The sequence below is a fragment of the Zalophus californianus genome, chromosome 9 (genome assembly GCF_009762305.2).
Source record: "Zalophus californianus isolate mZalCal1 chromosome 9, mZalCal1.pri.v2, whole genome shotgun sequence".
In the NCBI taxonomy this organism is placed as follows: Eukaryota; Metazoa; Chordata; class Mammalia; order Carnivora; family Otariidae; genus Zalophus; species Zalophus californianus.
In genome coordinates this window covers 116942707-116957308 of record NC_045603.1, presented here as the reverse complement: position 1 = coordinate 116957308, position 14602 = coordinate 116942707, and the positions used below count along the sequence as shown (strand labels likewise).

The 14602-nt window shown below is 35.3% G+C and overlaps 1 protein-coding gene across 1 annotated transcript in view; it reads left to right on the top strand.

Annotated features, from left to right (window-relative positions):
* Positions 1-14602, top strand: part of GPR158 (G protein-coupled receptor 158) — a 450005-nt gene that overhangs the window by 215276 nt on the left and 220127 nt on the right. The window contains exon 3 of the mRNA XM_027592170.2: positions 8040-8142. Coding sequence (XP_027447971.2) covers positions 8040-8142 — 103 coding nt within the window. The remainder of the gene's footprint in view (positions 1-8039; positions 8143-14602) is intronic.

Here is a 14602-nt window from a genome sequence, read left to right as displayed (position 1 = left end):
AATTTGAGATTTTACAGTATTTCTTCACAAGGTACATAGAAGGAGTAAAAAGGGAAAAAAATGCTGCTGTCTTTTAAAAATAATCTGGAAGACCCACTTACTACTGCATCTTGCCAGCATCAGCCTCTTTCTTTGTGCCTCTGTGTTGTTGCCATCTGCTTTTTGAATAAGGTTCAACAAATTCAATACAACAGGAAATCCTTTCTGGAGATAGGTTAAGTCTTCTTTCCAAGCAGAGCAGAGTCATGTTTTTGCCAATAAAGAGAAAGAAGAAGTGACAGTCTAGATGGCCATGTATGTCCTTGGCTTCCATTGCTGTGCTTGCTGAGTTTAGTTTGGGATCAGGCATCTGTGAGCTGGCCTCATGATTCTCTTCAGACCCAAAGGGGCTTCTGTTTCAGGAATTCAAGTAGAGAAGAGATACTTTATGTCTATGCCCTGAAATGAAGATTCCTTTTCCAAGATCTGAGCTAAGGAACTCTGCATTTGGGAAGGCAAAGGTTTGCTTTTAAAATTTGTTAACAGGTATAAGAATTAACTGCATGCCTTAAAATATATTTTATGTACATATATTTTAAAATTAATAATTTTCACTTACCTGAAGCTAAATGATCCAGCAAACTGATCCATTTGCATAATGCCCCAAACCAAGAAAAATGGAAAAATAAACCTCTTAGAACAATCAATATACATTCCAAAGTGACCAGGTGGTAACATCTATTCTTGTTTATAGAATGCTACTATGTACCCATATTTTGTGGAGAGTAGTCATTCTGAAGTCACACCCATGGAGTTGAATCCAGGCTGTCAGTTACTAGTTGTGTGGCTTTGAGCATGCTACTTTAGTGGTCTATGCCTCGATTCTTTTCATCTTTAAGATAGAGATAATAGAATTGATGTAGGATTAAAAGTGTTAACACTTGTGCAGGCATTAGAACAGTGCCAGGCATATGGTAAATACTCAGAAAATATTAACTATTATCTTACTCTTACCTTGTTATTTATTATTGCATATACTCTTGCTTTTCATGCTTTGTGATCTAGTTTCCATGTATACAGGCAATTATAACTATAAATTGGAAGGAAAAAGACAGTTCTAGCAGTATGTCCGTGTTTTACATTTAAAATATGACAACTGTTCAAAATAAAGAAGGAAAAAGGAAAAAAACAAAAACAGAAAAAAACTAAGCATAAGAAATCAAAAAGTTCAGCAGTCTTAGTATTTAGTACATGAGAAAATAGGCATAAAGCTTCAGTAGCTCCAGAGGGCATCAGTGTATTTCAGCATCATTTTGTACCCAGTGTTCAAAGTAACAATTCTGACTCAGGAAGAAAATGTTAAATTCTCTTCATGGTGTTCAGTTCAGTGAAGCCAGAAAGTGTTTTGCATTTTAGGAAGATTCCAAAACAAAGTTTTAAAAAAAGTATTTAAAGACCCATTTCTAGAGGATTTTGAATTATATCAACTTTATTGTATTTGCATTTTATTTTTGCCTCCTTCAGGTCCAAATTAATTTTTCTTCAGAATTATATGTAAATGTGATCCTTAGGCACAAGCATTATTTCCATTAAATGCCAAACATACCTAAGTTTAGCCTTTGTTTTAGCCATTGCATTGCTCAGTAGTACCTTCGTACAAAATCTTCATGACTGTCAAGCTGGCCAGGTTTTGTTTTGCAATTATGTTCCCCAGGAATTGAGATGAATTATATGTCTTGCCAATTATGTGTTGCAGTATCATCTGTAGAGTTTACATACACATTGTTGAGGAAGAAAGACCATTTTTCTCTAAATTCTTTTTTAAAATTTTTGATTGTGGTAAAAAACACATAACATGAAATTTACCATCTTAACCATTTTTTTAAGTGTACAGTTCAGTAGGTTAGCTGTATACATATTGTCGTGTAACAGATCTAGAGCTCTTTCATCATGCAAAAGGGAAATGCTGTATGCCCACTAGACAAGTTCTCATTTTCCCTTTCCTCAGTCTTTTGCAGCCATCATTCTACTTTCTTTTTCTATGACTTTAATTACTTTAGATACCACATACAAATGGCATTATATGGTATTTATCTTTTTGTGATTGGCTTATTTTACTTGACATAATGTCCTCAAGATCCATTCATGTTTTAGCATGTGACAGGATTTCCTTCTTTTTAAATACTGAATAGTAATTCCACTGTAATTATATAGCACATTTTCTTTATCCATTGATGAACATTTGAGTTGCTTCTACCTCTTGGCTATTGTGAATAATGCTGCAGTGAACTGGGTATCAAATAGCTCTTCAAGATCTTTTAGTTATTTTGGATATATACCTACAAGTGGGACTCCTGGATTTTATGGCAGTTCTGTTTTTAATTTTTTGAGAAACCTCCATATTGTTCCCATAGTGGCTGCACTATTTTATATTCCCACCAACAGTGCATAAGGATTCTGATTTCTCCACATCCATGCCAATATTTGTTATTTTGTTTTACTGATAGTGTCCATCCTAATGGGTATAGGCTAATACCTCATTGTAGTTTTGATTTGCATTTCTCTAATGATTAGTGATGTCAAGCATCTTTTCATATGTGTCTTGACCATTTGTAAATCTTCTTTGGGGAAACATCTATTCAAATCTTTTGCTCATTTTTAAATCAGGTGATTTTTTGTTGTTGTTGTTATTGTTGTTATTGAATTGTAGTTTTTATATATTCTGGATATTAACCCCCTATCAGATATATTGTTTACAGATCTTTTCTCTCATTCTATAGGTTGCCCTTCATATTGTTGATTGTTTCCTTTGATGCACAATTGTTTTTAAATTTGATGTAGTCCCATTTGCCTATTTTTTGCTTTTGTTGCCTGTATTTTGATGTTATGTCCAAGAAATCGTTCCCAAATCCAATGTCATAAAGGTTTTTCCCCTGTTTCCTTCTAGAAGTTATGATTTGGGGCCCTATGTTTAGGTCTTTAATACATTTTGAGTTAATTCTTGTGTACGTTATAAGGTAAGGGTTCAACTTAATTCTTTTGCATGTGGATATTCAGTTTTCCCAGCACCGTTTATTGAAGAGATTGCCCTTTTTTTCCCATTGCATGGTACTGGCATCCTTGCATAAGTCATTTGATCATTATATATGACGGTTTATTTCTGGGCCTTCTATTCTGTGCCATTGGTCTGTATATTTGCCATCATGCCAGTACCACACTGTTTCGATTATTGTAGCTTTGTAAATGTTTTTGAAATTAGAAAGTATGAGACCTCCAAATTTGTTCTTTGTTTTCAAGATTGCTTTGACTATTTGGAGTTCTAGAGATTACATATGATTTTTAGGATGGTTTTTCTGTTTCTGCAAAAAATGCCATCAGGATTTTAATAGAGACTGCATTGGGTAGCCTGGGAATTCTGGCAGTGTTAAGTCCTCCAATCCATGAACATGACTGCCAGTTCATGTGTTTGTATCTTTAATTTTTTCAGCAATGTTTTGTAGTTTTCAGTTTGGTTAAGTTTATTCCTAAGTATTTCATTCTTTTTGAAGCTATTATAAGTGGGATTGTTTTTTAGATATCCTTTCTGGATTGTGATTGTTTGTGTATAGAAACTCATCAATTTTTGTATGTTGATTTTATATCCTAGAACTTAGATTAATATGGTTATTAAATCTAACAAGCCTCTTTTTTCTTTTTGGCAAAATCTTTAGGGTTTTCTACATGTAACATTACGTCTTCTGCAAACAGATAATTGTATTTCTTTCTTTCTTTTTGAATGCCTTTTATTTCTTTCCCAATTACTCTGCCTAGGACTTCCAGTAATGCTGAATGGAAGTGACAGTGGCCTTGCCTTTTTTCTGATCTTATAGGAAAATCTTTCAGCATTTCACCAGTGGCCATAATGTTAGCTATAGGCTTTTCATATATAGCCCTCATTATGTTGAGATAGTTTCCTTTTATTCCTAGTTTGTTGAGTGTTTTTATCATGAAAAGGTGTTGAATTTTATCAAATGCTTTTTCTAAATTACTTGAAATAGTCATGTAGTTTTTGTCCTTCATTTTGTCAGTATGCTGTATTGCATTGAATGATTTGCATGTTCAATTATCATTGTGTTCCAGTAATAAGTCCCACTTGGTTATGGTGTGTAGTCCTTTTAATGTGCTGAATTTGGTTTGCAATTATTTTGTTGAAGATTTTCACATCAATATTAATCAGGAATATTGGTCCGTAGTTTTCTTTTCCTATAGTATCTTTGTCTGATTTTGCTATCAAGGTAATCCTGGCTTCACCAAATGAATTAGGAAGTATTTTCATTTCACTTTTTTTGAAGAGTTTGAGGAAAAGTTTGGTGTTAATTTTTCTTTGACTGTTTGGTAGAATTGTTCATTGAGTCTTTCTGGCCCTGGGCTTTTTTCTCCATTGGGAGGTTTTTGATTCAATCTCCTTAATAGTTATAAATCTGTCCAGAATTTTTATTTCTTCATGACTCAGACTTGATAGGCTCTATATTTCTAGGAATCTATTTTTCTCTAAACTCTTGACCACCATCTCGTTCCGTTTGGATCTGGATTACTCCCAGGAACATGACTTTGATTGTATGTGGTCAAGACTATCCTTAGTATATCTCAGCTGATGGCTTAGTAAGTATGGGCATTATAGGTTCATTGAAGAGGGCATCCAGTCTTGTGAGTTGTGTTGCAGGAGTTGTGTTCCACTTCATTCACAGGGATACCATAAGTCTTAATACAAGATGCTTAGTGTTTATCAAAGGGTATCATGGAACAGCTACCTCTGTGGAGGAAGAAGTATTGCTTTTTCCATTTCTACCCTCTTGGACTTCTATGAAGAGAAAGGAGAAAGGTTTAGGCTTGAATATCTAAGATGAATGAATGTCTTAAGTACCTAAAATTAATACTTTAAATGAATATTTTAAATAATGTTAAATTATAGTAAAATTTTGAAGACTTTCCTGTATTACATGAGAATATTTTTAAAATTCTAAATTTTAAATAGAAAACAGCTCCTCAGTCCATATATGATCAACATTAGTTGAGTAGTCATCATACTTATGTAGATTTTTAAAAACTAGTTTGAATACTAAACTAATTGCCTAATCTTGAAAATGTATAAGTTTGGTTGGGAGGTGGCAGAGTTGGAGTAGCTACAGAATGGTGATGGCAGATGGAGCAAGAAAGCATGGGAAGTTGATTGCAAATTTATAACCATTAATATGAAAATAAGCCAGGATCACTTTTATACTAAGGCAAACATATATAAGCAATAGCACCTGAGTTCCATGCAGGTCCCACAATATTGAAATACAGCAGGATGATATTCTTTTATTGATGCTATCTGACTGAATGTTTTTTTCTTTTCTTTGAAAATGTAAGATAATTTAAGAATAGAACAAAAGAGTTTGAGGTAACTAATAATTCATAATTCTGTGTTTTCCATAATAAAACTGGAAAACTTTTTTTTATGCTCAACAGGCTTTATATTTGATCATATTTATCTGATCAGCTAGGGTTTTTTTAACCTTCATTTTTATTTCAAGTTTAGAGTTAGCTTGTAAAGAGATATTCTTATTCCAATAAACTCTCAGATCTGCCATAAACATTTAAAATTTTCAACTGAATTACTGTTGCAAAACTGTCATATTATTAGGGAATTTAATGCTGTTTTAAGGAATAGCATTAACCTCCAAATTCCAGTGAGGCAGAATATTTAGAGTATACTATTGTATTCTTAGTATCTAAGACTTAGTTTACCTGGATAAATCTATGCTGTGTGAATGTTTACTAAATGCAACTCACAAGAAATTTCACATGTTATGTCCGTAGTATCAAATCTAGTTAATGAGATAATGATACCACACTGAATTACTCTTCTAAGTATTCTTTGTTTCTTCCTTTCTGCCTAACCTTTTAGCTCTAGAGTGTCTTGAGTCTCACCACTTTGGACCTCTGTCCTCTACAGCCTATGGGCACTCCCTTAGTGATCTAGTCTTATCTGATTTCATGGCATTACCTATCATTTTTGTGCAAATCAGTCCTAAATTATACAGCCCAGACATCTCTCCTAAACTCCCTCCTACTTTATCAGCCTGCCTATTTGATACCTAGAGTTAAATTTCAAATAGGCACTTCAAACTTAACATTTGCAAAACCGAACTTCTGCTCTTTCTTTCAAATCTCCTCCAGAAGCCTTTCCTAGGTCAGTGATGGCACCTCCAGTCTTAAGGCTTCTCAGGCAAAAAAAAAAAAAACAGAATAAAGTCACCCTTTATTCTTTTCTTCCTCTTATACCCCATATTTAACCTATTAGGACATCTTGGTGTTTCTGCCTGCTTCAAGACTGTACGTGAATTTGACTGAATGATTGTTCTTACAAATTAAAAAACTAAGGCTCAAAGAAGTTAAGAGAACATCCCAAGTTCACATAGCTAGTTAGTGATAAAGTCATAATTCAAATCCTTATTTTCTGACTGACCACAAATAATATGCTCTATTCATAATAGTAGTGCTTCTGAAAAGTGTTACAATTGTTTTTAATTTATATAGTTCAGAAATATCATCTGACCTATTGTATAACTGGATTTTTATAAATAGTATGTGTTATTTTGGTTAGGTTCTATAGGAATTTTCTAAGCCCACAGCAGTTATTTCATAAATACTTGCCAACTCAGTTGAATTGATTCGTACTTGCCAACTCAGTTGAATTGATTGGTACTTCTCTCTTCTCATATATTGCTCTGGGTCAGGAACTGTGTTTTCAATTGTAAGGTATAATTAGTTACAAATTGTGTACTGGGTAAAAAAAAAAAGGCTGGGAGTAGGGGTAGAATTAATGAAATAAAATATTCAAGGAGGTCTCTTAGAAAGCTCTTTGTTAAAATTTTTTGTTTTATCTGTATGAATTTAGAACATGTACTAGCTCTTGCTACCTTATATATAAATACTTTTCTATTTCTTGGAATTTTCATAGTATGTAATATTGATCTTGATACCAATCATTAAGCTTAGATTGTGGAATTATTATTTAAATTATTTAGAGTTTTCTCTTCAGGGCTTCTGTATTAGGGAGACATTTTATAACTAAAATCTATTAGATTGTAAGACTTTCTAATTGATCATAATGGCAAAAGGTCAAAGGATTGGCATCTTGGTAGAGAGCAGAAATTAAATTTCAGTGTTGACCGTATTCTTGAGACACTCCTGTTTTATTGATGTACTGTTTGTATTTTAATAAAAGTTATTCTGTGCTTATGTAATTAAATGTAGCAGAAATGAAGTATGTTAAGCCAAATTTTATGAGATTTAAGTGATAGATTTTCGAAAGAAACCAAGATTAAGCTTTTGGGAGATGTCTATTACATTTATTGATGTGACATATTTAGAAAGCTGGTCATTTTTTAAAAATGTATGTAAATGTAGGACACTTATCTATGAAAGAGATTTTAGGTAAAGAGCCCTTGGGATCATTATTTTATCTTTATTTTTCTCTTCCAAATTTGCACTTTAAGGTTTACTTGTTTTGTTATTTCACCAATTTGTTATTTTATTTATTTTATTTTATTTTATTCCAAGGATGAAAATTTGGTGAATATTTAATTCATAGAAGCAATTTTCACATCCTGAATTCTATCCATCCACCTACCTACCTATCTGCCTCCCTTTGCGATGATAGAAATATTTTTCATGGAGTCCTTCTTAAGGCATTCTTACAGGCTTTGGAAATATCTCTTAAAGCAATAAGATTATATTTGAGGCATCAAACCCAGAAGCCATGCCTAGAAGTTTACTCCCTGTGGCAAATGAATGAGTTAAAGTTGTGTGGTGCCTACAGCCATAATGGCATGTATTTAGAAAGGAAACTTAGTTTGCGGCATCTAAAAAATGTCTGTTGACAAACAAACCTAAAATAAGAGTTCAAAAAAGAGATACTTTATTTCTGGAAAATGTGATAGTTCTGTTACCATTTGTAGTGATGGATATCTGTGAGTCTTTATACTGTGAAATAAACTGTGATCAACTCTACTGCTGTCTTTTCTTTTTCATAGTGTATGCCAATTAAAGGTCTAGGATTCGTGCTTGGAGCCTATCAGTGCATTTGCAAAGCAGGATTCTATCATCCTCAAGACTTCTCAGTGAACAACTTTCAGAGTAAGTGTGCTTTGCTTCTCTGCATATTTATGAGTCCACATAATATACACCATTATTAATTATTCATATTTTCTTTTGACCTTGTTGGAGTTATTTGCTTCAGTCCCCACTGGTCTGACATTCTTTCATCCCTTAAGGAGTTTTTGCTTTGGTTTGTCATCTACTATGCCCTGGAGTACCACAGAATAATGTGTTTATTTTCATTATGTTTTAGTTTTCAATGCATTTCCTGAAAATAATGTTAGCTACACAGTAAGATCGGTTGGGATTCAGTTATTGAGAGCTGTTGCTACAGAAAGTTCCTAAACCTAATTTTGCTGGTTTGTTTACTTTGTTTATTAATTTGTTTATATGTTAGTTTTCTATACAGCATAAGGAGCTACCACAAAGTTAACAGTTTAAAGAACACAAATTTATTATCACACGGTTTTCATTGGTTACCTTTCCAGTCACAGGTTAGCTTGGTTCCCTGTCTCACCAGGCTAAAATTAAGGTGTCATCTGGGATGCAATCCGATCCGAGGTCCAGGGTCTTCTTCCAAGCTCATTCAGGTCAGCATCTTGCAGGCCCCCCCCCCCTTTTATTCTGCTAGACGTTAGTCTGCTCTCAGCTCCAAGAGGTCCTTAAAGCCTGTCCTTGTGACGGTCTCGCAACATTGCAGCTCCCCCTCCAAGGCTAGCAAAACAGTTCCCTCACTCTGCTCAGACTGAATCGTATATAACATAAAATAATCATGAGAGTGAGCATCCCATCCTCTCGCCAGATAACGTAACCTACTTGAAGGAGACACTATCTCCCCATATTTACAGGTCCACTCACATTCCAGGGGAGGTGATCATACAGGGTGTATACTCCACAATCAAAACTTGGTCATCTGCTATTTTATTCCTACTCCAGAAAATGTCAGTGTTACAATTTGAATATTGATTTTTTACTTTATCTCTAGAGAATGCAGTGTTACCACACTGGCTTGTAGCCAGCTGTTGGATATAAAGAAGGAGTGTAGTGGTAAAAGGGGTGGTTTATAGAAAGTTAGGGCTTGGGGTTACTGAAACTGGGGTACAGGTATCTTTTAGATAGCCATTGACAAATCTTTGCATGCCTTATTATTGGTCTGGAGAGGAATTTGCATTTCTACTCGGCATACTTCAAAGGGTACATTGAGATTGAGACCTGAGTTTCTTCCTCTGGGAATTTCGGTAGACATTTGTAGATTTTTTTGTTGTTGTGTTTCCTCCTGGAAAACATTATTCTTGGTATTGAAGCTGTTTACATTTAACATATAGGCTCTGGAGATGAGTAACACTTTGCTCTCTCCTCTGTCATATATTCAGAATTCAGCCTTTGTTCTGATTCATCATTACAGGTATAATTCTAAGATGGCCTCCAAGCTTCTGTTCCCACAGGCCCTGTCCAGTACCTTCTCTTAAGTGTGGGTGAGATCTGTGAATACAGTGAGGTAGTGACTCACTCCCTGCTTAGGCTGTATTATATAGCAAAGGTGATAGTATGGTCACCTATGTGATTACATTGCATTAAATAAGATTCTCTCCCAGCATAGCCAACTGAAGAGAGATTCTAGGGCTGGCCTTGAAGAAGTAAACTGCCTTGTTGTGAGAGGGCCACATGGCTAAAACCTGAGTGCGGCCTCTGAGAGCTGAGAGCAAATCTCATGGACAGCAACCAAGAAAACACGGACCTCAGTTCTCTAACTTCAAGCAACTAAATTCTTCTAGACGCCTGAATACACATGGAAGAGGATCTTAAGCTCCAGATGAGAATACAGCCAGGCCAAAACCTTGATTTCAGTCTAGTAAGACCCCAAGCAGAGAGCCCAGTTACACTATGTGCACACTTTTGATCAACAGAAACTGGGAGATAATGAATAGGTATTTTAAGCCCCCAAATTTCCAGTAATCTGTCATGTAACAATAGAAAACTAATACAATAGCAGTGATGATAACATTTTCAGGGTAGATGTGCTTTTCCTTGTATCTGTGTGTACCAAACCATGGCAATACCAGGGCTACTTTGGTCTTCTTCACATTTACGGTCCAGACATAACAGATGATTCAACATCAAAGAATTAAGGGAATAGGTTTTAGCTTATGTTCTGTGAAGGTATTTTGTATCTGGTTTACCCACATTTGTTCTCAGCTCCCACTATGTGACTGAAATAAAACATCTAAATATTTTAGAACCAGAGAATGACTATGCCATTTGCTTATAACACCACCAGGAGAAACTAGTTAACCTTTAACAACTTATCTTTATTTAATTTGCACACTCCTACTTTCTTCCTTATTTTAAAAGCCAGTGTTTTTCACTGGACCTACTTTCTCTAGGAAAAGGCAGCTTCTCTGTGTAAATCTAACTCCTGTGTTGTACACATTGCAGCCATGGAAAAGAGGCCACAGTTTTTAAAAGATGGTCTATATTTAGACATTAGCTGTGATTCAGCTTTGACCTTAGCACATACTTAACCAGACCAACCTTCCTCAATGACAGAGCAGAAAGCTAGCTACATGTTATAATTTGAAGTCAGTAAAATGCACTTTGACCAAAACTGTCTTTCCTGATGGCCTTGTCAGGTTGCAGGAAAATCCATTGTTATTCACTCCTTGTGCTAAAGAAAGAATACAGCAATCTGACCAAGAATGCAAGTTATAACTTACCAGGGTCCTCACCTAAGGACTGTCCAAACATTTTTTTTCCTTATTATTATTAGAAAACATTTACTACTTATTTCTGCATTTTAATACATTCAGTCTTTTAATCATAGTATCCAGGCAGTTCGTATTGACAGTTGTTTTCTTATATTCTTAAGGAGCTACCCATGACTTAAGGAATGACTATGGGTAGCTCTGGAACCAAGGGTAAAGAAGGCTTTGAAGATCCCCAAAATGAGATAACATATGTGAACCTGCAAGCATAGTACATGGCATGTGATAAGTGTTTGTAGGTGTAGTTAAGTGATAAACAAACATCAGTGATGTATGTAAAGAGATAATCCTTAAACATCATTGGTCATTAGCACTTGGTCTCGCATTTTATCGTATTACAATAACTAATTTTTTAAAACTAGAACTTTTGGAGAATGAATTTGACATGGGGGACAGCAGAAGTATAACAACCAGTGCTGCATTGAGAAGGGCAGTAGGCAGACTACTTGGGAGCTAGAGGCCACAGGAAAAAATTAGTTGCCTGATCAGGAGCATAGGATACAGAAAACAGAAAAGAACGTACCTCAAAGATTAAATGCACTTACTTTACAGTTCTACATCGAAAACAAGATCGGAAATCCCCACATCTGTTATTGTCATGTTACTGCATTTGGAGAGAAGAGCTGAGATATAGTGCTCACGTGTTAGAGAAAATGTAAATGTGACTTAAAAATCCTGTTAAACTATGAAGTGATTTAAAATCTTTATTCAGACTAAGACCCACGGTAAACAACGGGCTTGTAAAGACCAACAAGGATATGTTTAAATGACATGATTTAAAATTGTGCTGACAGCCCAGAGACTGTGTTCCTGGCATCTCTCTTGAAATTGGTGGTCATATGTGAACTAATAAGATCTGACATCTGGATGATAGCAGGATTTCAGAATAACCAAGTACTGATGTATAACTGTCTCTTCAAATCCAGGCTGTTCACTTCCAGGTTGCTGAAAAAGAAGCAGCTTATGACATGCTCATCTCTCTCAAATCCATCTATCTTAATACGAATTCTGTCTTCAGTGAAACCTCTTTTCTCTTTTCTGTAGATACATTCCCAGCCTTTCAGTCTTACTTCTCTTGTCTTTTGGACTGACTTTGGCTTATGTGCCTTTCCAGAGAAACCTAATTGCAAATGACCCAAACAGGGACTAAAGCAATCCCTGTTTTGGCAACTCTTGTGTTAATGATGGGGTGGGGGGTAAGACAAGAATGTAGAGATTTTAAAAAAGGTATTACCTTGGGAGAAAAGAAAAAGAAGCTCTTTGAAAGCAGGTACAATATAGCGATGCTGCACTCTCAGCAAACTGTTAAGCAAGGCTAACCTTTCTGGAATAAGCTTATTCCTCCTCTTTTTCATGGCCGGCGAGCTGGAGATACTTGGCTTTCTGCAGACTAGGTCCTGTGTCAGTCTCTAACAGCACCCCCAGATTTAGAACAGATTAGGAGAGCTCGAACATCACGGTCTCATTGTCAGCATCATCACTTTTGCTGTTGGTCTGTGGCCCCACTCACTTTTGCCGTATTACAGTTAGTCCTGGTCAGTTTCATTCCAGTTACAGTGGCACAGTTGTCCATCTAGTTGTGCTCTTGTTTTTGCCTCATTCATTTGCCTAGTTTTCAGTTTTCATGTCTTCCTTCGTTAGTCCTGCTCGTAGTGAATGGAGTCCAGTCCCTCGATGTGTCTGGAAGATCTGGAAGGGAGGGTGAGTTGCCAGTGGAAGGGTTCCCGGTGCTGTCCACGTTCTTGCACTCTTGACTATTGCATTTAATCTGTTAATCTTTGACTTTGTTCTTTCCAACTGTTGGGACATACTCCATACCATGTTGGACTTCCCTGGTGGTTAAATTTCTACCAGAGCTGAATTTCTATCATAGTTTAGCCCAGTAATTAAGAGCATGGTCTTTGGAATAAGTCTAACTTGGGGTTGAATCCTAGCTCTACTACTTACTTGCACTGTGCTATATTCTTTAATTTCCCTAACCTTCATTTATGACCTATGTAAAACTGGGATAATATTACATGTTTTATAAAATTGTTATAATGATTAAATAATAAATTCAAAGTTCTAATAATGGCAGTTGACACATATTAAATGCTCAAAAAATATTGTTTTTATGATTATTATTTGGAAGTTTGTATCTATTCCAGTCCCCTCTTTCCCCAGTATCTCCCCATTTTTATTCCTTTCATCTAGTATCTGCCCCACTTCCCAGAAGAAGATCATATTCCCATGTCCCAGATTTTTTCTTTAAAACTTTAAAATGGGCCCCACTCTCATATATAATATTCAGTCATCCAAAAATCTTCCTTCTTCCTACTACCCAAAAATTTACTTCATTAGATTAAAAAATATTTCTATTACTACTTTTATTTAGTTACATTATTTTACTTTATTAGACTGCTAATTTGAGATTCACTTTTCTAGACAATCATCTTCCCCAAAATATTAAAAAAAAAAAAAACCAAAACCCTCTGGCAGGGAAATTTGACTGTCAGTCATTCACAAATAATTTCATTGTAATAGGCAGAATGATGTCAGTTCCCAGCCTCCAAAGATGTACATGTTCCCATTTTTATGTTCTGTGACTGTCTTTACCTCACATGGCAAAAAGGGACTTTGCTGATGTGAGTTACAGACCTTGAGATGAGAAGATTATCCTCGATTATTGGGACCATTCTAATCACATCAGTCCCAAATAGCAGAAAACTTTCCTGGCTGTAGTCAAGAGACAGAAGTGAGGGTACAAGGGTCAGACAAATACTACATGGCGGGGTTTGAAGATGGAGGAATAAACTCAGCCAAGGAATATAGGTGGTCTCAGGAAACTGGAAAAGGCAAGGAAATGGAATCTTCTCTAGATCCTCCAGGAAAAAAAAAAAAAAAATATATATATATATATATAGCCCTGCTGACACCTTGATTTTAGCCAAGTGAGACCCATGTCAGACTTCTGACCTATAGAAGTGTAAGAATGAATATAACTATATTATATTTCATTTAAGAAGCAATATAAATTTGTGTTGTTTTAAGACACTGAGTTTGTGGGAATTTCTTATAGCAGCAATAGAAAACTAGTATACTCAGTTAGCTTGCTTCCCACCCAGCATTCATTCCAGTGTTCACAGTAGGCCGTAGTGCTTTCTCTAGAGGAAATTGTTCACAATTCCAAATAATTGACTCAGAACAATTTATAATCTGGTGGGTCTTTGAGTCATTCATACTTGGGTTTAAATCTTATGTCCACTTACTAGCAGGAGACTTGGGCCAGTTTCTCATACATTCTGAGATTCTCTTTCCATATTCATAAAGCAGGAATAGTGGAATCTATTCCTTGCCTGTTGTGAGGAAGGAGTAAATGAGATGACATATCGTATCCCTAAAATGGTGGTGATGGTTATATTAATGTGAATGTGGAGAATTTAGTCCTTTTGTTTATAGTATTTATGTATTGGATGTCATGGGGATTGAATGAATAAAGTGTCTATGGGCGAAAAATCCATTTGTGTTTATAATTTTGTAAGTCATATCAGAATCTTTCTAAGATCTAAATGGTATTTTTGTCCAAAGAAAAATACTACTAAAAATATAGGAGACAATAGAAAAGTGAATATAAAATGTATAGGTAAGCATATATCAAAGTAGGGAAAAACTTGAACTCTGACTATATTCATGGTGAGGAAATATAAGTTTTAAAATGCTTGCACTGGGCTTTATATTGAACTTATTTTCACAACTAG